General features: G+C 43.2%; 1 protein-coding gene across 5 annotated transcripts in view; it reads right to left on the reverse strand.

The window, feature by feature from the left end:
- ACSL6 (acyl-CoA synthetase long chain family member 6) overlaps positions 1–27,777 on the reverse strand; it is a 106,904-nt gene that overhangs the window by 70,128 nt on the left and 8,999 nt on the right. The window contains exon 1 of one of the 5 annotated variants that reach the window (XM_090064734.1): positions 354–504. The exons of the other annotated variants lie outside the window; for them this stretch is intronic. Coding sequence (XP_089920860.1) covers positions 354–390 — 37 coding nt within the window. The 5' untranslated portion in view covers positions 391–504. Of the gene's footprint in view, positions 1–353; positions 505–27,777 lie in introns of those variants that run through there. 5 annotated transcript variants of the gene reach the window in all.

Below are 27,777 nucleotides of genomic sequence, written 5' to 3' on the forward strand. Positions count from 1 at the left end.
GATCCTAGGGTCTTCAATACTAAATGGTCACGCATCCTTTGATTATTGTTTCAGCTTCTCAATGACTTCTATTGGGGGCCTCTGGGGACTGAAGGGGAATACCATGCTCATTACCATGCTCAGTGGCAAGAATTCACACCACCAGCTGCTACAGATGAGAAAGGGTTTTTTTTATGATCAAAAGGTTGATTGACAGAAGAGACTATTTTTATACCCAGTGACAGGCTACTGGCTTTGGATAAGGTTGATAGATTTTGCAAAGAAATGCTGGGTTTGCCTTGCAAAGGATAGAGAAGCAAAGGATAGAGGGAGCTTCATCTGGCCAGACACTGAATCAAAGTTTAGTTACTTACCTGGTCCATGTGGGGATTTGAAGATGCTCTCAGCCATACATCCTTTGATGCAGGACTATCTTTTCCTTTCCTTCCCTACCCTTTCAGGAGCAGCAGATAAAGAATACAGCACTGGAAGTGTAGGCGACCTCCTTCAAGACTGTAAAGTGAATCCAAACCAACTCCCTGGACTCAAACGCGTTATGCAAGCCCCACCCCTTCTGCAAAACAGGCGGGATCAACTCCTTGATATTTCTAGTTCCCCACGGATGCACGGCTCAAATTGCTACTGGGACTCACTGTCCCTTTGCTCCAAAACATCATGCTGGTCTCTAATGGCCTGATTCAAACTCAGTGTAAAGAGTCCCATTTGGCTTGAACGTGCTTTGGAACATGCACTATATGCTTAGGCAGGTCAAGTGTTATTAAAATACCCACAAACACACAGGTGCACGGCATAATAGCTACAGAATATTAGTTACTATATTTGGTCAGAAAAGTAGTACAACTCAAAGACAAACTTTCAGAGTCTTTGTTATAAACTACAGCAGACACTGCACAGAATACACGAGAGGGAAAATGATCATCATTATGACACAATATAATAAGAAAACTAAATGGGAGAAAGCTTTTAGAGTGTGACTAAGATAACTGCCTTACAATATCTGACTTATTAAGAATTTTTTTTCTCTCTCAGGCAAATCATGTAGTAGCAAAGCCTCATACTCTCAGGAACAGCAATTAATATGCATCAGAGTGGATAAGCCATCATGATGAATGCTGCTGGGTCTTTTTCTTCAAACTTACATTTTAAAGTAGCATCATGCAGAAAGCATTTTGCATGTTCATGCACAGGAAGTATATTTCCACTGCTGTTCTATTGTGAAAAACTCTATTGAAAGTAGCCTCCAGACACTTGAAAAGAACTATCGTCCTCTTTTATAACTGAAATCCATTTATCCGAGATTCATAACAGCAGAAAGAGATGCAGTGTAACAATAATGATAGTAAACATTTGTGATTTTTATCCCTAGCCAGCACAATATAATTTAGAAGCCTCGTGAAAGGACTCAGTGGGAAAGCAATCATGGTAACAACTGGCGTCATTAAATGCTGCTCAGCTACTGTTGACTTGCATTAACTCAGATGGGGAAAGCAGGACCTTTGGAGACCACAGGCTATGAATTCATGATGACTGCTATAATTAAAATTAAACACAGTCCAAATACAATTTTGACCATGGGCCTTTACACATTTCAGGTGGTGGGAAATGATGTGGATCCTGTTTCAGTCTCGGTGATTTGGTTCAGATCCAAACTGAGGGATTTGTAAGTTCTGGTTTGATTGCAGCCCAAGTCTCACAAGGATAGGTTGGCAGTCTCACAAGATTTCAGCCTAAGCTGGCAACAGTCTCATGAGAACAGCTGATCCCACGAGCCACCTTCTCGGCTAATAGCTAGTCGGATTTCAACACCATCAAACCTGGACTCTAAATCCACCTCCGATTCAGCATCAAATGCAATATCTGAACTCTAAACACTGCCCCTAGCCTCACCTCTACCTAGCAGAAATGTGAAATAAGCTGGGGAAATCAAGGCACATAAAATTATACATTGCCACCTTTTCATGTGCAGCTCGTTGAGACAAGTCCTTCCTCTATTTTCATTTATTTAAAACTATAGCAGTAATGGAAATGGCAGTGCCATACCCTGAAGTTGGCAGAGAACCGCTGTGGCATCATTAACAACAAACAGGAATTCTATGGCCGTGCTTTGATGTTGACTGCAACATGTAGCCTCATAAGACTTCCAGTGCTGAAGACACTGTGGAAGAATTACACTGCAAGACGGGAGTGTAACAAAAGCTGAGTACAATGAAGCACAAGAACAACAGATGGTCTGGAAGGAGAAAGACGTGTATAGACCAAAAGCATATGGAACCACATCAGAACAAATGCACACCCCTGAATCAATAACCCAGCAGTGAAAACAAAAAGGAGACTTGGCTTATGCAAGTTTGAGAGCACATTGCTAAGGATCCCTCTGCCTGTCCGCACTGCAAACACAAACTTCTGAAACAGTGGCCTATTTATTTGTCATAAATTTGAAACACATTTATTTGTCATATTTATTTCCACAAACATTTTAGATGGCTAAACCTTGGTTACCACATGTCTTGGTTAATCACAGCAGCTGACGACCAACACTGTATTTTCTTTTCACTTGTACACACAGTGACCCATTATACTCAGCGGCAATTAATGAGCCCTAATTATGTGCTATTCTGCAATTATTTGGGCTTATTGGCCAATTGTAACTCAACGCTACTTATGACATTCTTAAACTTTACCCCCTTTTTCTCCTTGAGATTATGACATGGTTTCATAATTTGACACAATTCTTCCCCCACCCACCCTCCCGCTTTGGACAGTCCACACTCTTGCTCTGTATTCTTTCAGACACATAAGGGATGATTTATATGGGAATAGTCCTCCCTGGGGTTTGGCTAGATGACCTGTTCAGGTCCCTTCCAGCCCTGTTTTCCTATGATTCTATGTTTGTGAACGATGTACCTTCACTATGTGCCATCCACTGCAATGCAAGAAGCATGTAACATGGGTAGTAATGCACTTTTGGGCTAACCATGTGTTCGAACATATTGATAGATATTGGTATTTGTGCCTACTTTGTACTTACTTTCTGTAAATATTCTAACCAATGAATTTATGGTAGGTACACTAGTAAAAAGTGACAGCATTCAAGAATGCTCTTCAATTCTGTTCTTTCTGCTTTACATTAGACACCTTCTTATGATATATTTAGGCTCAGCATGTGCCCTAAAGCCTTGGTCAGGATCAGGACTCAGCCCTCAAGCACTTACAATCTAAATTAGAGATGCATTTCTAGATTTGTATTTAAAGTTGGCAGAGACTATTTTTTGGATCGAATAATGGATTGTGTGTGTCCAATATGTGTCTAAACCTGCTTCAGTCAATGGTAGAACTCAGATTGCTTTGAGAAGAATGAGAATTAGAATCAGGATCTGTATGCATCTGAGGTATCAGAAATAACAGCAGGTATTCAGCATCCTTTCTTATTACACAGACATTTTGTTTTAGGCCTTCCAAGAGAGCCTAAATCCCCTTGGTACCAAAACCCCTTTAAACTTGCAAGGGATATGAATTGCAATAGGGTTGAAACACCCAATTTTACTTGAAAATCCCACTAGCTCTCTTATTTGTTGATAATACAACAGCAAATGATGTAGCCACTGAGAGATTCATCGTTTAGTTTTCAGCTTGATGCCAGTAGTATATGATTCCTCGCATGGTCATTTTGTGTTTGTAAATATCTGATATTTCCTCCTTTGCTGGTGAATAAGCAGAAACAGAATTAACTTCCATTGGAGGAAGGTAATTAAGATAATTTGTGTGATCCCATTTGCATGCAAATTAGATGCTCGGCTAAGGCCATCCTACACCTCCACGTTGTTCATCTGCCTAATCCTTGCAACTAGTAATTTCAGACTCGTAAAATCTATGGCTAAGTTACAAATTGATTGATTAATAGCTTCTTCCTCTTATTCTATGCAATTGCTTCCAGCTCTTCGAGACTCATTAGCTATGCTGGTTGAAGTATTCTTTTTTAAATATGCTCTTTGTAATAGAAAGTGGTTTCCCAGACCCCATTACATGCAGAAGCATGGTGATAACTAGGCTCGTTGCTTCTTGGGCCATAAATTGGCACCACGACCCCATTTGCCTCACTGGGAAACTTACCATGGGCCATGGAGAATTGATCCCTTTCTTGGGATAAGTAGGACAGCCTTAGGGGCCCGCCTGACCCACTTGCCAACTTGAGGGGGTTTGCAGCTGTGCATGGCAGCCATGAAAAATGACCTGAGGTTAACCTAGAAATATCTGAAGCTCAGAGAGGAAGATCTCCCAGCTACCAAGAATCATGTGGGACAAGGAGCCAACAGCAACTGAACAGCACAGGAGCTGACTCATTTAAAGGTATGAGGGCAAATACACACTCTTCCCTAGAGAGGGGATAGAGAGTACTATCTGCTAGACCTGTGCAGAGGAACAGAAATAGGCCTAACAGCAGTGAATAAGGGCCTTGGGGCTATGCAGTTCAAGGACAGATGCTTGTTGGAGAAAGACATCGGGCTAAAGAAACATTGGGGTCAGGATAGCAGACAGCTGGTGGAGGATAGCCAGCCTCAGGAACTGTGACTAGTAGTCCCAGGTTCAGGATGTTGGACTTAGGGTAAAACTGCTTATAAGATTTGATCCCAGAGACCCCTATGAAGTATTTTACCAGAGCCAACTGGGGAGAAAAGGGGTGCTGGTAGGGAGGCTCACATTAAGCAGTTATCTGGACTTTGAATTTGTAAAAGAAAGTGTGGACCTTGAGAGGGCATGGGGCTGGTTGGCCAGGATCTGCTCCCTAGCTGATTACTCAAAGTGCAGGTCTTACGGAAAAATCTTATATCCACCATACGGGCTGGTGAGGACAGGGTATAGAGGAGGCAGAGCCCTGTGAAGAGAATCCATCACAGTCTCATGTTATTCCAGTTTCCAACAATTAGCCTCCCTGTTTCTTTTTCATCGAGGCATGGTGGGTGAATATAAGGGAGCAGACTGTGACTCAGACCCAGAAACATTTGATAAGAGTCACCTGCGACACTCTTGCTCGGCTTCTGAAGATAATTAAGACTCTACTGCTGCCAAACACTTCATGCATACTTTACTTTGTAGCAAAAACCCCAGTTTTTCTTTATATATATATAAAGCAGTAGGGTCATATATATATGATAGATATGCATTCCCTTCCCTTCCCCAATTATTTCTGGCTTTTCTTTCTCTCCCTCTCTATTCCCTATAGACAAGCATAAGCGAACTCAGACTTAGGGTAAGCTTTAACATTTTTATTTTGGTAGCAAGTTTTTGGTCTTGGATATCCACTGTTTTATATTGTATTATTAATTCTTACTGTTGTATCTTGTATTATTATCATTTTTGTATTGATTTTTATTGTTTCATATGGACATTGTATGGTTTAGGCCTGTGTTTGTAAGTGAACCAAAGTAATGTCAAGTTTCTATTTTGTATGTCAAGTCTCCATCTTGTGTCCTCTGCCTGGGCAGCTCCTGTGTCGCAACTGTATGAGTCACGTACCCTTCCCATGTAAATTGGTTCCCGGATGAATGAGAGTGATTGGGAATGATTGAAATACAATGGTAGCAGGCCTCTACTGAATGGCCTGGAACAAATGGGCCATCACCTCACATTGATTCATCCAGGAACCATGGACCTCTCCATCTGGACCAGCACCATGCCACACCACCTATCCACCCAGAAGCCCTTCCAGTGACCACCCTCTGGACAACTCCTGCTGGACAAAGACCCCTTTCCAGCCTAGATAGGTAGTTATCACCCCCACCCCCCCTTCAACCAAGGACTTGGACTCTGCTTCTCTTCCCTACCTGGAGTCCAACCCTTCCACTGAGTCTCTTTTATGGGAGCATCCCTAGCACATAAAGGCAAGCTTAAGTTTTTCCAGGGCTAAAGTCCTAATATAGTTACTTCAGGAAACAAAAGAAATCACTTGATGCTATTTAATTATAGAGCAGGGGTAGTCCTTGGAGACCATCGAAAAGAATTAAGGGTCTGCCTGACTCACCAGTCTATTGGACACCAGTTGCTATAGCCACTGACACACAAAGGAGTGATGGGGTTAACATTACACCTGGCCACCTTTCAGTCCCTGACCTGACTGACCTGGGACCCATTTACAGCTGGGAGCGGCCTTTGGCAAAAGTCTTTAGTGGGCTCAAACATAGGCTGATGGAACCACAGCAAGATGCCTTAACCTCCCAGCCAAAGTCAAGAGCTGGTGTCACAGGGAAGGCTTTGGCTTCCATGACCACAGCCTGCTCTTTGGCGAGAGAGGCAGCGAGCTGCTGGAAAGAGATGGCCTCCACCTCTCTTCGCTGCGGAGGAGGCTCTTCTCAGCCAGATTGGCTGACCTGCTCCACTGGGCTTTAAACTAAGCCTGCTGGGGGATGGGGGGACTACCGCCACTGCTGGCCCACTGAGCAACCCTTGCAAAGCCAGCAGACCAAGGCACTTAAGGGAGCCCACCCCTGCCCCAGCCCTGGTACAATCTGTGGGCAAGGCAAGAGCCCCCAAGGGGACACTTGCCTGCCTGTACACAAATGCCAGGAGCATGGGGAATAAGCAGGAGGAGCTCATCCTCCTGCTTAATACAAATAATTATGATGTCATAGGGATAACGGAGATCTGGTGGGTCTCCACCCATGACTGGACCACAGGTATAGGTGGCTATACCCTGTACAGGAGGGATTGTGTAGATAAAAGGGGCAGGAGTGTAGTTCTCTATGTTAAGGAAAGCTATGCAACCCTGCAAGCTGATGCTGGTGACCAGGGTGGAGGACTGGAGACCCTCTGGGTTAAATCCATGGGGAACACAGCACAGGGGACACAACGGTGGGAGTCTACTACAGACCTCCCACCCAAGGTCCTGAGCTTAACCAGGAACTGGCTGAGGCCACATGCTCCGGGACCATGGTTGTCATGGGTGACTTCAATTACCTGGACATCTCGTGGGAGGATCACTCAGCAAAATCCGAGTGGTTGCAAAGCTTCCTCTCGTGTGGATGACTTCTACCTGACTCAAGAAGTCTATTGGCCAATGAGAGGCAAAGTGCTGCTCGACCTGGTACTGGCTACAGGGGATGATCTAATCGGTGACCTAGTGATCGATGGGAAACTGGGTGACAGCGACCATGAACGGATCACCTTCACCATCCACCATAAAGCTGGCAAGTCAGTCAGCAACACGGAAGTCCTTGACTTCAGGAAAGCCGACTTTGACATGCTCAGGAGGCTTGCCAGTGAGGCCCTAAGGGACCACAACCCCAGGGAGAGGGGAGTTCAAGAAGAGTGGTTGCTCAAGGGAGCAATCCTCAATGCACAAGCTAAGTCTATTCCATCTCAGAGGAAAGGCAACAAGAGGGCACAGCAGCCCGCCAGCTCTCCAGGGACCTAGCAGACCTCCTGAGGCTAAAAAGAAAGTCCTACAAAGGATGGAGGATGGGAGTCACCTCCAAGGAGAATTATTCTGCACTGGTCCAGTCCTGCAGGGAGCAAACCAGGAAAGCCAAGGCTGCAACTGAACTCCAACTAGCTTTGAGCATCAAGGACAATAAAAAGTCATTTTTCAGATATGTGGGGAGCCGGAGGAAAAACAAGGGCAACATTGGACCCCTGCTGAACCAGACGGGACAACTGACAATTGACGCCCAGGAAAAAACCAACCTATTAAATGAGTACTTTGCGTTGGTCTTTCATCAGTCCCATAGGAGGCCCACGCCTACCACGGGACAGGGCGGTCTGGGTGAGGGAGATCCGCTGCCCTCCATTAATGCTGACTTTGTGAAGGAACACCTTGAAAAGCTGGATACCTTCAAGTCAGCTGGCCCTGACAACCTGCACCCCAGGGTACTCAAGGAGCTGGCGAGCATCATAGCCCAGTCCCTGGCACAGATCTTTGAAAACTCCTGGTGCTCTGGTGTAGTGCCCAAGGACTGGAAGAAGGCCAATGTGGTGCCGATCTTCAAGAAAGGGAGGAAAGTGGATCTGGCTAATTACAGGCCCATCAGCCTGACTTCTATCCTGGAGAAGATCTTACAAAAGTTTATTAAAGAGGCCATCCTTAATGGACTGGCCGATGCCAACATCCTAAGGGATACCCAGCATGGGTTTGTTGCAGGTAGGTCTTGCTTGACCAATCTCACTTCCTTCTATGACCAGGTGACCTATCACCTGGATAAAGGAGAAGAGATTGATGTCATATATCTTGACTTCAAAAAAGCCTTTGATCTGTTATCCCATGATCACTTCCTGGCGAAACTGGCCAATTGTGGCCTTGGGTCCACCACGATCCACTGGCTGGAAAATTGGCTCCATGGTTGGACCCAGAGGGTAGTAATTGATGGCAGTCACTCATCATGGTGTCCTGTGACCAGTGGGGTCCCCCAAGGCTCTGTCCTTGGCCCCATATTGTTCAACATCTTCATTAATGATGTAGACATTGGAGTCAGAAGCAGGCTGGCCAAGTTCGCCAATGACACCAAACTTTGGGGCAAAGCATCCACATCAGAAGACAGTTGGTTGATCCAGGCTGACCTGGACAGGCTCAGCAAATGGGCGGACGAGAACATGATGGTGTTTAACACCAAAAAATGCAAGGTTCTCCACCTTGGGAAGAAAAACCTGCAGCATCCTGATAGGCTCGGCAGTGCTACGCTGGCTAGCACTACAGAAGAAAGACTTGGGGGTCATCATTGACCACAAGATGAACACGAGCCTGCAATGCGATGCTGCGGCTAGTAAAGCGACCAAAATGCTGGCTTGCATCCATAGATGCTTCTCGAGCAAATCCCGGGACGTCATTCTCCCCTTGTACTCGGCCTTGGTGAGGCCGCAGCTGGAGTACTGCGTCCAGTTTTGGGCCCCACAATTCAAAAAGGATGTGGAGAAGCTTGAGAGAGTCCAGAGGAGAGCCACGCGCATGATCAGAGGTCAGGAAAACAGATCTTACGATGACAGGCTGAGAGCCATGGGACTCTTTAGCCTGGAAAAGCGTGATCTGATGGCCACCTATAAGTTTATCAGGGGTGACCACCAGGATCTGGGGGAACGTTTGTTCACCAGAGCGCCCCAAGGGATGACGAGGTCAAACGGTCACAAACTCCTGCAAGACTGTTTCAGGCTGGACATAAGGAAGAATTTCTTTACTGTCCGAGCCCCCGAGGTCTGGAACAGTCTGCCAGCGGAGGTGGTTCAAGCACCTACATTGAACACCTTCAAATTGGATGCTTATCTTGCTGGGATCCTATGACCCCAGCTGACTTCCTGCCCTTTGGGTGGGGGACTGGACTCGATGATCTTCCCAGGTCCCTTCCAGCCCTGATGTCAATGAAATCTATGAAAAACCACTCTGCCATCACCACTCTAGGAGATAGTAAAAGGGGTTAAATTCTTTTTAAAGGGTAAACTAAAGGGCAAACGTTTTAAAGGGCAAACTAAAATAGTTTGTTTTAGTGTCACCTAGTAAGTGACAAAGACAGCTGGTGCTGGTGACTGAGGTAGAAGTTGGGTCTTTGTAGTCTTGCAGATCCACACACAAACAGAAATAATGAATACAGTCAAAACTGAACAGAAGCGGAGATGAACACAGGAGCTGGAGCAGCCTGGGAAGCAGCAAGCAAGGAATCCAGAAACATACAATGAACAAGGAGCAGGATATAAAACCAAGTTATTTTAATTTTACTTTAAATTATTACTATTTAAAAAAACAACCCATTTTTCCTCCCCTTAGAAATGAGACCAGCCCAATCTGTTCAACTGGCAAGAGACCAAGAAGACTATTAAAGAACTAGCTTTCAATAGTACATAAGCCTCTTTAGCCTGAACCTCTTTTGTGCCTGTGGGGCTAGATCTCTGTTCAGTGAACCTTGAAATTAGTGTTGGGAACTCAGGAAGTGAAACCAGAATGCTAGTGCAGCAGCCAGCAACTGTTCCTCTACTCTTCCCAGCGTCCTGACCAATCTGTATTGCATCAGTGGCATCTCTCTTCCACAGTGATTTATGAAGGCCTATCTTCTGTGGAAAAGGCATTAGATCTTTCTTTCACCTCATTGAACAGGAGATAGGTTCAAAATACTCAAATAGCATTCATTATGAAAATACCATCAACACTTGTGACTCCTAGTTACCTTTTGGGGCTGGAGAGTAGGTTGGGTTTAAGAAGAAAAGAACCATGTAGTCATGCACTTAATTTCTACTGAGCTAAATTTATCCCTGACATCAGTTAATTTGGATCACTCATGTAAGGAGGGATGTTTGACTCAGAGCAGCAAGCAGGGTTTGGCCCCAACTGGAGCCAAAGAGTGAGGAGAGTTGAAACAATGCATCAGGAAGATTATCCGTAGGCCGGGTATGCTGCCCCTCTATACAGAGTTCCTGGAGGATGTTACTTAATCACAGAAAGCTAGGGCTGGAAGGGACCTCAGGAAATCGTCTAGCTCACAGTCCTGCTCAGAGCAGGACTGGCCCCAACTAGATCTTCTCACCTAAAGCTTTGTCTAGCTGTGTTTTGGAAACCCCAAGGATGGAGATGCCACCACCTCTCTGGGTAACCCGTTCCAGTGCTTTATTACCCTCCTGGTGAGAAATTCTTCCTAATATCTAACCTAAACTTCTCTTGCTGCAACTCAAGACCATTACTGCTTGTTCTGTCATCTGCCACCACTGAGAATACCTACCTCCATCCTCTTTTAAACCCCACTTCAGGTAGCTGAAGACTGCTATTAAGTCTCCTCTCAGTCTCTTCTTCTCTAGACTAAATAAGCCCAGGTCCCACAGTTTTTCCTCATAAGTCATGCTCCCTAGCCCCCTCACCATTTTTGTCACCGTCCACTGGACTCTCTCCAATTTGTCCTCATCCTTTTTTGTAGTGAGGGGCCCAAAACTGATCACAGCGCTCCAGGCGTGGCCTCACCAGTGCTGCATAGAGGGAAATAATTACTTCCTTGACCTACTGGCACCACTCCTACCAATGCAGCCCAGCATGCCATTAGCCATCTTAGCAACAGGGGCACACTGTTGGCTCATATTCAACTTATCATCCACTGTAACCCCCAGGTCCTTTTCTGCAGAGCTGCTGCCCATTAGTCAGCACCCTGGTGCATGGGATTGTTCTGTCCTAAGTGCAGGCCTTTGCACTTCTCCTTGTTGAATCGCATGACATTTCCTTTGGTCCAATCCTCCAGTTTGTCTAGGTCACTCTGAATCCTAGCCCTACCCTCCAGCGTATCTACTACTCACCCCAGCTTGACGTCATCTGCAAACTTTCTGAGGGTGCACTCTATGCCATCTTCCAGGTCAGCAATGAAGACATTGAACAAAATTTGTCTGACAAAAAATGTCAGACATTGAATACAATTATTTGTCTGTGGTGCTTGGTGTTAGAAAGAAAAGTGTCACTTTCCTGTTCATGGCTCTCTAAAATTGTTTTTATTCAATATAATAAGTAGTCTCATTTAAACAGCACTTCATTTTTGTCAGCCTGATAGCATCCTGACACTCAGTAGCTGACGGCCACAACTCCCAACTCAATTAATAAAAACTAAGGGTACTTGGCAGGATGAGGCAGGTACTAAGGCACACATTTCATAGCCCAGTGGTCACAGATTTGAGGCCATAGCAGAAGTGCTCATGGTGCAGCCTATCAGATGCCAATGAATATGTGAATTCTGCTAAATACCTTGTCAAAAGGACACAAGAGAGGAAAGGAAGGGGTGCTCAGCACCTTTGAAAACCTACCCAGTAGTGTGCAGCGACACAAAATGGAAAAACAAAATAATAAAATTTCATCTTCATCAGCTGTGCTACTCCCTGCTGCTCAGTTCTTGAACATTTTGCTATGAAAAATGCAGGGCAATTTTCTAATTGCCTACCGTGTGCCACAGATGGCAGGCCTGACCGAGTCCCATAAACAGTTCATAAAACAACCCACCCGCTTCCCTCTACCTCAGCATCTGAAAGAAAGACAATGCCAGAGGAAATACATACCAGCAAAAGATGTGAATCTTTAAGCAACCCACAAGGAACACAACTGTATTTTAACTGTTCATTTAAATTTCTATTTATATTGCATGAGTTAGAGGTTTACACTTAGGACTATAACCCCAGTCTAGGGATGTTATGGCCCAAGCAAACTGAAATCTCCATACTTTCCATAACATTAGACAAGATCTCTGGGAGAGAGAGTGATCTAGCAAAACAAGAAAGAGAAAAGGATAGTGAAACATTTTTACAGTAATATTTGCCTACTTATCTTCTGCTTTATGGTTCTTGTATTAGCCTGCACTGCCTCACTGACAGCTCGATGTCTGGAGGAAGGCATCACTCAGTTGAATTTGAATTTAGTGGTGCCATTGAGATATTTGAACAATAAAGTAGGGCCTCATTTTCAGATGTGCTGAGCACTTGAAGATCCCACTGACTTCAGTTATGTTTGTATGTGCGCTGAGCACCTCTGCTATTCAGGCCTTCAGTGTTTGGCACAATATTAAGAATAGTTCTTATTATTCACCTTTGCAATTGCCTAAGGTAGAGGTGGAGGGCAAGACCTTCCACTTGATCTCTGACCTAACCACCTACACTTATTAATACTAAGGATAAACTGTCTTGAAGACAATGGACAGCTTTAAAAACCTGTAAAACCACTAAATTGTCAGTATGTTGAAAAAGGAAATGTGCTGAATAAAAAACTACATTAAAAAGCCTTCAAAGCTGACCTATCAAGTGAGCAAACTTGGGAACAGCCTATTGCTGTTGCATCAAATCTGCAAACCACAAAGTATCACAATATTGGGAATTAAGGGTAAAAATGCAACAATTGATTAATGATGCAGCCATGACTAAATATTATATATTCTTCACTTACAGCAGGTGTTTGACAATCAGACAGCATTAATTAGCAATCATGATCTAATGCCTAAAGATCCTGTCTTGATCCTGAGAAGTTGTGTAAACATATCTTGAAGGAAGTGATTAAACCAGACTGTTTATTTTGTTACATCTGTGATGTCCATAGAACTAAATCGATGGCTTCAGATTGCCAGGGGCCAGAAGGGACCTCGCAGATCATCGGGTCCAGCCCCCCCGCTCTAGGCAGGAAGACAGCTGGGGTTAGGTGACCCCAGCGAGGTGACTGTCCAGCCTCCCCTAGGTGATCACACCTCCACTGGAGGGAGTTTATTCCACAGTCTGGACACCCTGTGAAGGAGCTTTTCCTGGTATTAAGCCTGAAGCAGCCTTCTGGGAGTTTATATCCATTGCTCCTGGTCTTCCCTGGGGGTGCCCTAGTGAACAGTTGTTCCCCGAGCTCCTGATGGACTCCTCTAATATAGCAGTAAGCTGCTATCAAGTCCCCTCTCAACCTTGTCTTTAGGCTAAAGAGGCCCAGGTCCCTCAGCCTTTCCTCATATGGCTTACCGTGCAGGTCCCTGATCATATGGGTGATTCTTTTCTGGACCCTCTCAAGTGTTTCCACGTCCTTATTGAAGTGCGGTGCCCAGAAGTGGACGCAGTACTCCAACTGCAGTCTCCCCAGTGCTGAGTACATTGGGAGTATCACTTCCTTAGTTTTACACGAGATGCATCAGTTGATGTGGACCAGCGTGTTATCTGCTCTGCTGGCCACCGCATTGCACTGACAGCTTAGGTTCATGCAATGGTCAATCATTACCCCTATGTCCCTTTCGGCCATGGTGCAAGTCAAGCTGTCACCACTGAGACTGTATGTATGTTGAGGGTTGTTTGCCCCTAGACATAAATGACGTGTGCCCCCGGCAGCTGGGGGGACACGGTGGCGGTGGGAGCACAGTGGCGGTAAGTGGAAGCTTAAGGGGTCGGCAACCACCCTCAGACACTGCCGGCAGTGTCAGCGGTGGTCCGTGGCAATCACGGACTGCTCGCAGACCCCACCAGCGACCACCTCTTTGTAGCGGGTGCACTACCACACTCAGGGGATGCATGTGCACCCATGTGCAACCCCTACGCATTGCCCCTGCCCCCAGACAGAGCACCTTACACTTGGAAGTGTTAAACTTCATCTGGTTACAGTCTACCCAACTCTCAAACCTGTCCAGGTTCACCTGTGTCTGCAACCTATCTTCTGACATGACCACGCTGCCCCATAACTTGGTGTCTGGGTTAACACTTCAAAAAATGAATATTTTTTTACACAAACTCCAAGTCTGTGTATCAAGACAAACAGCAGTAGGGGAGGTAGGTAAAAGTTGTTCATCGTGGACCTGCTGACTCTTTCTGTAAAGTAGAAAAGGCAAGTGACAGGTCACTGGTGACAAGATGTGAAGCCAAATAACATCTGTAATCTTTCCTTCCTTCCTCCCTTGCCCAATTTGGTTTCTGGATCCGAGGACAAAGAGACTTGTCCGATCTAATTTTTGGGTTGGTAGTAAGTTGTTTGTGCTTTTGCTTTGCAAGCGGCCACCATTGTTGTATCCCTGAACCCCTGAATAAAGTAATTAAAAAGTCAAAAGTCCTTCCTTCTTTCCTTCCTCCCTCCCAGAGGGTATCAGGCAGTAAGTCTGACTGTTAATACTTTCCAGCATAAAGCCTATTCTAGATGGCAGAGGACCTTTCATAATGCCAAATATCTGCTGAGCTTGCCATATAAAACTTGGGACAAGTCCCTCAGCACACATTTGCCCTAAAGTCAATAAAATAAGGAAGCCAATAAATGCTAAGAATGTCTAAAAATCATCATCTCATACTCCTTTTCTAGGCCCAAGAAAATCTCCATTTTAAAAGTGTATCCAGTGTATATTTTCCTCAAGACTCACATTAAAAAAAAATTTTTTTTTAAATAGGCCATTATTTATTGCATTAGGAACTAACATTCTCACTGCTATTAAAATACGTATGATAGACAGATGTTTGGTTTATGCAGAAAAGGAAGACCTGCATTTCCAAGCTGTCCCAGCCCTGCAACAATACCTAGGCTGTCAGATTTGCTAGTGTTCTCTATCATCTTAAATTTGCAGAAATATATAGGGACCCCTGTCAGAATTAGGAGTGTTTTCTGGTAACTCAGCAATCATATTCCTCTGCCAGCTTTCTCTTCATTTTTTTAAACTCTCCAACTTATGCAATGTGTATGTTGCATACATCTGTATGTGTGTGCATGTATGTATTTGCTTCCTCGGACTTTCCATGGTTGCAAGAGAATCTAGCAAATTAACCGTTGAATCTCCAGGCAGACCTGAGACCTAGATGACACAGTGAAGATACAGCCTGAGTTTTGTCTACACTTGAGCTCCCACTATTGCAGCAGCAGCAGCAGCAGCAGCAGTGGAATATTTCTTAGAAAATGCTGTGGTAGACTCAAGGAACTGCAGTCATAGTCACTATATACAGAGTAACTTGGCATCATCCCATAATTACCAATCTTTAAATTTCCAAAACAGGATAGAGCAATTAGACCAGAGTGGAATATTATTGCCCAGAGCCAGCCATATAGGTATGTCAGCATATCCTCTTCTGTCCCCAGAAAAAAGGATTTGTGCTTTATTTTCCTTTCCCAGGATTTGTAGAGCCGCCAAGTTCTAAGCCCCTAATTTCACAGTCTTTTATTGCTTTCACTAGAAGTACAATTAGCTAAAAAAGACCTACACAAATCAGAAACTTCAGTCTACATTTAGAGCACAGAAGGAATTTATATTTAAGCTTAACCCTAGCATCTGTGGGGTTATTTAATTAGCAAAGTGTCCATATACAAGCATATTCACTATATACGTTGCCAGGAATTTAACATACAAGTGTTTGTATGCAGGGACAGGAAGTAAACCAAACTTTATAGGTTCACCTGGATATTTAAATTCAGCATATCCAAATCTCCAAAATGGCAAGAGATACTCAAACTAACCGTTAAACCAATTCAGTAAGTGTGGAGTTTGAAAATCAATGCACATGTGGCCTTCAGCCTCTGTCTGCAGCTCTTTGCAGAGAGTGACTGTTAACACAGGTGGGAAGCCAGATGAACCTCCCATCCCTTTGCTGGCTTTTTATGCTCTCTCCCCTTTGAAGCTTCTCCTACAGACACCTTAAGTGAGAAGGGATGGTGTCCTGGGAATTAAGTGGGGATCATGAAGAGTCTCCAGAGAGAAAGCACCTGTTTTTGAAGCTAAGTTAGACATGCCTTAAGGTTCAGAAAATCTTAATTCTTATACACAAAATACTGACATTTAAGCAAGTTCTACTTAGGTCCAAAACTTGAGCTCCTTGTTTAGTTCTTTTATAATCTTTTTTTTTTTTTTTTTTTAAACTCCCAATGAATCATGTGTGAGTTTATCTAGGAGCTGCATAAATATTGAGGGGTAAGAATCTCGGGACCTGGCCCATAGAAAATAAAGTTCAGTAAGGAAGGGCTGGTTTCTCTAAGTAACTATATTAGTACTGTGACATTTGTGTTGATTAAATCTTGTGTGTAAGCAAGGGAAAGCAGTCTATGCAGGAGGCTACTAGCAGCTCAAAGCTGATGAGCACTTAACACTTGTGCCAGAAGAATCCTGTAGTTTGCTTACATTCACCTATAAATTTTATATATCTGGCTCTATTACAAACATCCCCAGGATGCCCTGTCTATGCAACCTAGAGGTCTGGCCATAACCAAAGCTAGTTTATGCATCAGGATTTTAGAGTAACTACTAGGCAATTCTTGGATGGAAAGCTAATGCCTTAAGTTTAAACCAAAAAAATCGCTCATTGTTTTTGCAGATGAGCTTCTCAATTCTCTGTATGGCCATAGTCATGAAACTGCTATAGATATGTACGTAAGACATATGCATGACCAAAGTCATGAAACTGCTGTGTGTGTGTGTGTGTGTGTGTGTGTACACACGTAGAGAGAGAGAGAGCAATTTCATGACTTTGGCCATGCATATATCTTACATACTTTATAGACTAACTGCATATCTACCCTGCCTTTGGCCTGACTGCATACTAACAAAGCTAACTCCCTCTTTCCATATTCAGTTACCCAGCTATCTGAAGGTTTCTTGCCCCCCACATCACAGGCAATGAGTGCAGAGTACCCTTTCCCCCCTTCAGGCTGTAAAAAAATCCATCAGAAAAAAGAAGGAAACTCTTAACAAGCCCTATTTTTTTTCTTGTTAACATTCTGTCCTTTAAAGCTGGAAAAGGTTACGAGTTTTCTCCTAGTTATTAAAAACTAGACATTCAGTAAAAGCTACTGTTTTTCACACTGAAAGTAGTATCAATTTAGGTTGTGTGTATGTAATTTATATTCAAGATTTTGCAGTGCCTTTCATCAAATGTGGTATGTTTAGAAATTTGTAAAAGGTATGCCCTACCTTTCTGGAACTGCTTAGAGATCTTACTGCTTGTGAGCTTTCACAGTTAGTATTAGCTAAAGCTTCTGTCCTACCTATAGAAAGGCTACAGCTCTTACTGGTTTTCTCCTACAGCAAGACAGAAGTTACAAAACTTGAATAATGAAGACATCACCAGATTCTGTAACTAAGTCTTACTCGGTGCGAGTACAAGAGAAATAAATTGCAACAGACTTACGGGTCTGAGATGAACAAATGAGATTTCTTTTGTCTTTCCTCCAATCAGCTCACAGTAGAGAATAAATGTGCCAAGAACTTGGATACAAAGAGTCATTAAGGAACTGCTGACAGCAGAATGTCCCACCCCCTTCCCATCTGCAAACCCTGGAAAGTAGTTAAGCATGGTTAATATCAGCTTAGTCTGTATTAGAGTCATCAGTGATACTCAGAATGTAACCCCTGAGGTACTAGGTGATACTGTGTAGCTCATGATAGCAAAGTTTTTAATGACCAAGAAGCATTCTCAAGTCTAGAAAATTTGCAGAGCCCATTACTAAATGCTAAATGATTCTGACACATCAATTTGTTAAACAGATTGAAAGTCTTTTTGCTCCCAGCCACCTGAAAGGAGGACAAGGGTTTTTGATTGTAGAGCTGTAACAAACATTCCTACAAAAGCAGTTCAACAGGAGGGATGATTTTTTTTTCCTAAGTAGCAGTCACGCAATGAATGCAAACTAAAGCATCTCACACTAGCTAAATCACTGCAGATGGTAGAAAGCTTTGTTCATTGGGAACAAAAAATCCTTCCTGTGCATTGAATTAAAAAAACCCCTATTAAAAAAAATCTTATCCCAAATATCTAAGTAACATGCCTTGAGAACACATTTGCTATTACCAGGATTTCATACAGTTTGTGCTTTGGTGAGATTTTCTCTTCTCAAAGGACTCTGGTCCCAGTAAAAACTAGACAAACGGTTTACAATTCACCAATGTTACCTGTGTACAGAGCTCTGCAGCTGTGTCACCTAATGCAGAGGGCTAGATATTTAATGGCAACCCCTTTATGCAATTTGGATACAGGCACAGCTTTAAATGTTTTTTCTACATACCTCTAGGTAGCAGGTGGCCTGTGAATGCTGCAATGCTGGGACGCATGGAGTGTCCCACAGAAGCATGGGGGGCTTCCCAGAGTGCTCGGCAGCAGATCTGGAAGTGGACCAGAAGCACTTCCAATCCACTTCTGGGTCTGCCGGGGAGTGTGCTGAGGGACCCCTCCATGTCCCCCCAGCTCAGTGACTGGAGCCTCCTGGGTCTGGGGGGACACCCGGGGTCCCCCCACAGCTGATCACCGATTGCCATGGCCAATCGCTTCCCTATGCACTCCCCGGCAGACCCAGAAGTGGACCGGAAGTACTTCCGGGTTCTCCGCCGAGCGCGCAGGGGCCCCCCCGCGCTCCTGTGGGACACTCCATGAGCCCCAGCATTGCAGCAATCACGAGCCATGCCTGCTACCTCACAGTATGGAGAAAAAAGTTTTAAAGCTGTGTCTATGTCCAAGTCGCTGATTCTCTGAATCAGCATCGAATCTTCAGATTTGGATTCAGCCAGATCGAATCAGGGACTGTGATCTGAATCAGCGAATCAAATCACTGTCCCTGATCCGGGCCGAATCTGAATCAGAATCGAATAGGGCCCGCTTTGCACACCCCTACCAGGTACCTATTTACAAGCGGAATAGCCTGGGCAGCCATTGGTCTGAGTCCAAAGCAAGGTATGGATCCACAGAGAAAAGCTGTAACCACTTTGCCACTGTGTCCCTGTCGCTCAAAGGGAAGTAGATATGGCCATTTTTAATGTTTCCTTATTACCAGCTAACAACTCACCTGTCTTCTTTCTCAGCAGGCCTTTACAAGCATATAGGTCTGTAAGCACTTGCCTATCAAGCGCCTCGTCCCATTCTGCCTGGGTAGATCTAAAAGCAGCTCACCTGCAGCTTGCAGTACTTGGTTTTGCCTAAACAGAAAGTGACAGTGCTTTAGAGTATATTGCTACTAATAAGTCCCAGAAGCCTTCTGCAGCAGTTAGCCCTGCTTGAGAGAGCACAAGCTATTATTAATTGTTTGCACTGCAGCAATTCCCAAAAGAGAGTGGGACCCATGGTGCTAGATGTTGTACAAACACATAGTCAGAGACTGTCTTTGCCCCAAAGAGCTTAGGGACATAGATGGATCCACACAAGCATTTTATATTAAGTATTCAATATAGCAGAAACCAAAACATATCTTCTCCCCACTCAAGGACAAATGCCCTAACCACCAGGCTACAGAGTCACTCAGTTCTCCCTCTGGCTCAATTAATCTTTGCCCTGCAAAGTTGAACAACTTCAATAATAAGGACGACTCCCTGGCCACTATGGCATAGCCTTGTGGTTAGGACATGATCCACGGAGGCAGGAAATACGTGGGCTCAAGTTTTCTCAGGACAGCAAAAATTGGAACCCAGGTCTTTCCGATCCTGAGTGAGGAGTCTATCAGGTTAAATGAGGTCCCACCACTGCTGCCTTCTGGCTGTGTTTTTGGATGGATAAGCATACTCTGAAAATGCCTGCTGCAGATGCAAAAGGCAGAAGAAATCTAGCTGAGGTTAAATGGTTCTTGGGTGTAGCCTGGGTGTCTACCTGATCAGCACTGTCAAGACTCAGGTGGCCTGCTTCTGGACAGGCTCAGGTGCACAGGCATGTCACTGGTTGACATTTAGACACCAACTGATTGGGAGTTTGAAGATCTAAATTCTGTGGGAGTTTGGCACCTCGACCCTTTTGCAGATCTAGTTGTTGCTATGTAAGACCAAGCCTATACTAGAAAAGCTTTGCCAGTACAGCTCCAGCTGCATAACCTACACCAGCAAAATCTCTTTGTGTAGATGAGATGCAGCTTATAGCTAAAAAAAAACCCCATGGTTTTGCTGATGTAGCTTATATCTATTTGCTGAGAGACAGAAGCTATATATAAGCATCTACCCTAAAGCTTTTGGCAGTGTACAACTATCTTTAAAAAAAAACAAAACCCCCACACTACCACACACACAGTATTGCTATATGAGCACACATTCTTAGTAAGAAAAGGAAGATTAGCAGTTTCATTTTGCAAATGGGAACCAAGGTAGAAATAGGTTAAGGTCACAAATCTTAGGTCATGCAGGAAGTTTGTTAGAACCAGGAACCAAACTAATTTCTTCTGAGTGCCCATCCAGTGCCAATCCAAAACCATCTCCCCTCATGGAAATACAGTATATGCAATATTAACAGAAGGTAATTTAACAGAACATATACTTTGTTGCACATCCCTGATGCAACTTGGTGGAATACATACTGGCTCAGTAAAGCAACAGCAGTAGAAATGAAGCAGAGAGCCAGGGAAGACAACTGGATTTGAGTTTCCTAGCATCACGGCAGATGGTGAGTGCATTGCAGGGATGATGTAACCGGTATGTGAGTTGGAAGGTGCTCCCATCACTCTCTGCCAGGTGATTTGCGGAGTAGAGTAATAGTTACAGTAGAGTTAGAGGAAGCCAAATTCCTCTTTCTGATGCAGCAGTCCAGAGAACAACACTAGATCCTCTCACTGTCGGGTACATCAATTCAGACCTGTCCATATTATAAATCCAGAAACAGGATGACGCACAGCCACGAAGCAATGTTTTCACTGGCCACTGATACATCCAAAGGAGGCACAATTCCTATTAGTTGTAAAGCTGCAGCTAAAAATCCATCCATTTTCCTAGAGAACACTGGGCAGCAGCATGCAAAGGCCATTCCCAGTCTGAATGATACCAGGGAATTAAAAAAATCCCAAATTTATTATCCCTGTTTTCAGAAAGAGAAACTGAAATATGGAGAATTCAAGAGTCTGATTTCCAGAGGTGCCAAGTATCCAGATTCCAGCTGGAGCAAAGCAGAAATGCAGATGTGCAGCACCTCCAAGTCAGGCTCCAGGAGATTCCTATTCCAACAGAAATACACAAACTTCTTACTCAAACGTAAGCCACATCTATTCTAGCTCCTTACCCATGCCAGGAACACCCATGAGAACAACCCTAGCCCACTTTCTCCCTCAACATGCCCTGGCCCCTCTGAGATGTCAACCCTGCCTAACTGAGAGGCTTGAGAGTATATGGAGCAGGAGGGAGGGTGGGCAGACCTTTTCTCTTGAAAGCAGCCCTGGGCTCAGGCAGGAGGCGGCACAGACATGGTCTAAGTGTGTTCAGTAAGCTAGAGCTGATCTTTCTACATTTTACAAGTACGAAGAAAATCAACTTTCTGATAATTCCTCAGAAAAAGCCAGACATAAAGCCCTCTAAGACTGATGGAAAGAGTCCAAATCACTTCAGTGGGCAGAACACCAAGTTAGTTTTAACTATTTTGCCTCCCTCCAATTTAGAACGGAGAGGATGCAGCACTACCCAGGCACAAAATCTGGAAAACTGTCTTGTCCCAGTAATGAAGTAATGAAGCCCAGTGCCACCCTCACGTAAGTCAATTAAAAGGCTCATGTGAGGACTAGATTGGGCCATTAGAATCTAGTACCATTACACTGTTCCAATATCCTGCAGTGTCATTAATTTAAACTGCAGGATCAGCATTTTTACAACATACTTTTTAACCTAGTAGTGTAACTAATTACTAAATAGAAATCTACCAACGACATCCCTATTAACAAGTGCCATACATACCCTGGAACAATCTGATTCTACTATAGACACTTTAACTATTGAAAAGTTTCATTTATTATATTAGTGAAAGTTGTGCGGAAACTATAAAAGTATTACATTTTGAGATGTATATAATATATTATGATACTATAACTATAGTTAATTTTATTTTCCCTTTCTTGATTTCACTCATGTTTTTATTTTACCTTTTTAATGCTTATGTTATTTGACATAATGTTGACCATTTATGAAAAAACAGCAGGAAGGAAAAACACTCAATGGGCTTAATATAAATAAAGGAACACTACCATTAGACCTGCCAGCATCATTCCCAAGTGTCTTGAACTTCAAGAATGTCCCCTCAGGTCAGTGGATGGTATGAGAACAAAACTAAGAACCATGCTTGCTAAAATACATCTAAGTAAATTGCAGAGCTGAAACTATTTTCTTCTCTTATTAGTAATAACATAATAACCTCTCAGATTATTAGAAGTGTTTTAAAGGTTTCTAGTTTCCATTTCAGCATTTATGTTGCTTGGTTAACATTTTACACTTCAGTCAGTCTGAGGCAACAGTGAAAAGAGGCGTATCATAGATTTAATAGATTTCATAGACATCAGGGCTGGAAGGGACCTCGGGAGATCATCGAGTCCAGCCCCCTGTCCAAAGGGCAGGAAGTCAGCTGGGGTCACAGGATCCCAGCAAGATAAGCATCCAATTTACTCTTGAAGGTATTCGATGTAGGTGCTTGAACCACCTCCGCTGGCAGACTGTTCCAGACCTCGGGGGCTCGGACAGTAAAGAAATTCTTCCTTATGTCCAGCCTGAAACGGTCTTGCAGGAGTTTGTGACCGTTCGACCCCATCATCCCTTGGGGCACTCTGGTGAACAAACGTTCCCCCCAGATCCTCGTGGTCACCCCAATAAACTTATAGGTGGCCATCATATCACCCCTGGGCCTACGCTTTTCCAGGCTAAAGAGTCCCATGGCTCTCAGCCTGTCATCGTAAGATCTGTTTTCCTGACCTCTGATCATGCGCGTGGCTCTCCTCTGGACTCTCTCAAGCTTCTCCACATCCTTTTTGAATTGTGGAGCCCAAAACTGGACGCAGTACTCCAGCTGCGGCCTCACCAAGGCCGAGTACAAAGGGGAGAATGACGTCCCGGGATTTGCTCGAGAAGCATCTATGGATGCTCGCCAGCGTTTTGGCTATCGATTTCACTTTTATCTCTACTTTATTTCACTTTCTTATTTTTTAGGCATTTCAGGCACTGTTACAATGTTTAAGGATCCTAAAACTGTAAGACCTGGGTTTTTTAGTTATATTTTAAATCAGTCCTGAAAACTCTGCTATTCATATTAGGTCTTGCAAACTTCTGTTCTCTCCTCCAAAAAAAAGCCCCAAACAACTTATCATGATTGCATATAAATGTACACCTTTAATTTCTGAAAAACTTAATCTTGAGTGTTACGTGCTGTTGTGTTTATTGTCTGTGTTCAGAAAGGGCCCTAAACTACACTTTATCTCACGTACAACATCTTGCCTCTTCCTGTTGCAAAAAGCAGCCTCTAAAATGCACTCTGTAGATATTTTATATTCTCTCTAAGGTCTTCTTCTTGCTTAGACCTCCTCTTCTCAGCTTCGTTTGCCAATAGTTTTCCAAGTGTTAAAGTACACAGCTCAGACAGCTCATTCTTCTGTCTCAATAACTAAGAACTTTGCCTTTTCAAACGTGTTTGAGCAAATAAAGTGAATAGGGAATATGCAAATAGACTTCCCTAAATGAAACACAAGCCTGAATTGTTGTTGGCAGGTCACAGTATCACACCACCCTCACCAGCCCCTCAACTGAAAGGGTTTTTTAAAAAACATTATCACCATCTTTCAGATACTTGGCTGGAAAGTCCAGCCAGAATAAGGCAGTTCTCAAAGCACAACAAAAAAATCCTTTCAGGACAAAATAAAATTAGGACTCAAGCATTACATTGAAGTGCAGTAGCGAGGTTATTTTCGTTCACTCGCTTGGGTTGTGTACAGCTTTTAGGGCTTGTTTTCTGCAAGACTATTCCAGGCCATTCTCAATCCACTATCTTGTCACAGCAAACTAGGAAGGCCAATTTCAAAACTCCAACAATTTAGTAAAGGGACAAATGTCCTAAATAAAAGACAAGTAGCATAGCTGTTGTTTTAAGAAAAGAAAGAAAGAAAAGTAAAAGAAAAGAGAGCACATTAATTCTGAAAACCATTAAGGAAACATGTAGAATTTATCAGGATAGTACAAAAATTCTTGGAAATTACTCTAAGAAGCCTAAAAACATGTAACAGAGAATAAGATCCCCTGAAAAAAAAATGTTGGATGTTAGTGCAGATATCAATAGAAATTATCATTCTTTCCCTAAAAGTCTATTTTAAAATACTATTTTAAACATGTAAATGGTATGCGTGGCCATATACATACGCTATCTGTGTGTAAGTATATCAGATACATTCATGGCCAAAGTCATGAACTGCTATATACATATAGCAGTTCATACAGCAGATCATGACTTTGGCCATGCATATATCTGACATACTTACACACAGATAGCAGTTTCAAGACTACGGCCATGCAGAGGGTTAAAAAGCAGTGAATATATATAAATATATGTTTCTCAACCCTCTACATGACCATAGTCATGAAATTGCTATATACACATGAAACTGCAAATGTACACATTCAGTAAGAAGTTACTTATTCTCCATGAACTTCCACGGGGCTTTTACATGAATTACTATATAGTGAGATACACCTAAAAGTTACCTGCTTACTGAATCTTGTTTTGTACCTTTGCAATTCTCAGTAGATAGCCTTTCAGACTTTTAACATTTGGGTGGAGGAGGAGAGGGGACAGCATTGGTTTTATTTCGTTTTTTTAATTAATTATAAGTGGAAAAAAGATTAAAAGTGCTTAAATGACATGAGAACACAAGTTGCATTGACTTTTGTTGGAATTGTTACTTCTAAGACTGATCTACCATACAAACTTGTACAGAAATTATTAAAACAATTGAATTAATAACTTGTGTTATGTTCATGCAAGTCTGGCTGTGGGGGCTTATTTTGAATTAAGATAGTCTTTTTCCAATTACCTTAAAACAAAAAGGAATTAATTTAAACAGCATCAAAATGTGAACTACAACCAATGTAATTATTTTAGTGCCAGTTTGTGGATAGACCAGGTGCCTTCAAAAGCCCCACCCTTGTATAGAAAAAAATTAAGCGAATTAAAATTAAATTGATATAGAAATTAATATAGAACAAGTGAATGTTTTAATTCAAACTTCACTGCTACCCTCTGTTAGGAATTTAAGCTAGTCTTAATTTAGAAAGACTGCCCTCTGGCTGCAATAAGTTATTTTAATTCTGAGTTTCTGAATGCATTGTGGATGGAATCCTATATATCTTGAAGGATATTAACATCATAAAATAAGGAGGCAGAAAGGGAATTCAGCCTTTATAGTCTATTGTTAGATTACAATTGCATTTTGTCAGATGGATTTTACTTTGGGTCTAGTGTGTCACAGTGCACATTTAGTAGGTGATCTTAAGTAAATACTATCTGTAGAGAACAAATGGCTTTTTGTCAAAATAAACCTAATTTTAATCTTGTCGTTGAAGAATCATCTGGAGAACTGGGTCTAAAAAAATTCAAATCAAACAATGGCTCCAGATAAATAATTAAGTCATAACAGTATGCTAGCCAGCACTGGAAGAGTTGAAAAAGAATATTAGTAATTAATAATGATTAATATTTTGTAATTGCAATTCTCAAAGTAAATCCAGATGGTACCCAGTACATTATTCAGAAAACAATGAAAAGTATCAGGAATCTTAAACGGCACTGATCAAAGTCTAAGTGAAGTAACATGGATGTCTAAAGGTATCAGTCCAAAGGGGACAGTGATTTATAATTCTAATAAGGGCTGTCCAACTGGTAGTCCGTGGGCCACATCCAGGCCATAAGAGATGAAAGCATGGCTGCCACTCTCCCCATGGCTCATGCTGCTGCAGTGGTGGTCAGAGTCTCTGGGGGTTGGTTCACTGGGGGGAACTTCATCTGGGGAAAGAGCCCCTACAAACCATACTGATCCTGCCAAGCTCTCCTGGACCCCAACTTCCCTGCAGGCCCCGCCTGGCCCCCTGAAGCCACTGATTCCTCCCATGGACGCCGTCTGCCCCTCAATCACCTCTGCAGAGCCTGCCTGCCCCAAAGCACACTGACCCTGCTTGCCCCCCTCCCCCCCACCCATGATCCCCAAAAGCCTTCCCATCCTGACTTACCTTCGATCAGGTAGCCATTTTTAACTCTCTCTCGCCTCCCAAAATGTCACTGTACACGCTCTCAGGTGCCATATACAGACTAAAAAAAGCTTGGCTTGCTTAACCAACAAAATGAAAGCCAAGAAGGGACACGACTGCTATCTATAACTACATCGGGGGGGGAAATGCCAAACAGGAAGAACTATTTAAGCCGAAGGACAATGTTGGCACAAGAGCAACTACTGGAGCAGTAAGGACTATACTTGATGACCCAGAAGGTCCCTTCAAGTCCTTTGTCTTATCACTCACCTAGAACAAGGGTTTGGTCCAGAAGTGAAAAACCACGCAGTGAATGCTGCTGGATTGGCAGTACTGATGACTGGCATTTCTGGGCAGCGGTAATGTGCAGACAAGGTAGCCTGGACCTACAGCCCACATACGTAGATGAAGAGAGAGTTCAGACTGCAGGATCCAACCAGTCATGGTGTACCCAGCACAGTCACCGAGCGCAACAATGACAATTTTGGTAGCAGTTGTGAGGGATAGAAACTAGACTAAGATGGTGAATTCTTTTCACAAAGGTCATTGTACACTGATTTCAAATGGGACCCAAACTGAGGTCAAGGCCTCCCTCTGTTATTATCAGTTCTCTCTGTCACCCACTTCCCCACAGAACTACTTTTTTCCCCTGATTCTTTTACCCAAGATGGGGGGAAGTGGGTGGTATCACTGTCCCCCATGGGATCTAAACAGTAGACTTTTGACTTAGAAGAGTCACTGGCCATGTCTATGCAAGACGCTGACTGTTCAGTAGCCCAGTACTACGGTGTGGCAACAACCTTGCTGTCATGCTACTGAACAATAGTATTAGGCTACTGCGCAGTAGCATCACGAAAAAGACATTTGTTGGCGCTACTGCACAGTAAGTTGCTTATACAGGTACTACATGACTGCGTAGTAATGCCTGTGCAGTCACTGTCTTGTGTAGATGCAGACACTGAGTATCTGAAGACAAACTAAAAAATTCCATTGACTTAAGAGTGGTCAGACACCTGCCACTGGCCTCCTTGAGCTGTCACCCTGTTTAACATGACATTTGTTTATTTTGGTCACACATGACATTTGTGAGATATGCTGACCACAAGAACTCAGCAAGTGGAAATGCTAAAACCAGTATTTCCTTTGCATATAGTGACATGCACACCTAGAACCTTGAAATCATCCTTTCTTGGCTGGGGATTTCCTAATAATATGGTGAATTCCATTAAATGAGGTCTTGCAGAAATTACATCCTTTTCCTGTAGGGTAAGAAATGATGTGTCAGAAAGAAGGGCTTATTTCTTTTACTACTTTCTTTTAAGATAATGTATAATGTGAAAGATTGAAATAATACTTTGTGCCTTTTTTTCTTAACCATTAAGTGTAATCTTCCTGGATCATATCCTGGAAAACCTCC

The sequence above is a fragment of the Crocodylus siamensis genome, chromosome 10 (assembly GCF_052110815.1).
Source record: "Crocodylus siamensis isolate JL-2025a chromosome 10, ASM5211081v1, whole genome shotgun sequence".
Classification (NCBI taxonomy): Eukaryota; Metazoa; Chordata; order Crocodylia; family Crocodylidae; genus Crocodylus; species Crocodylus siamensis.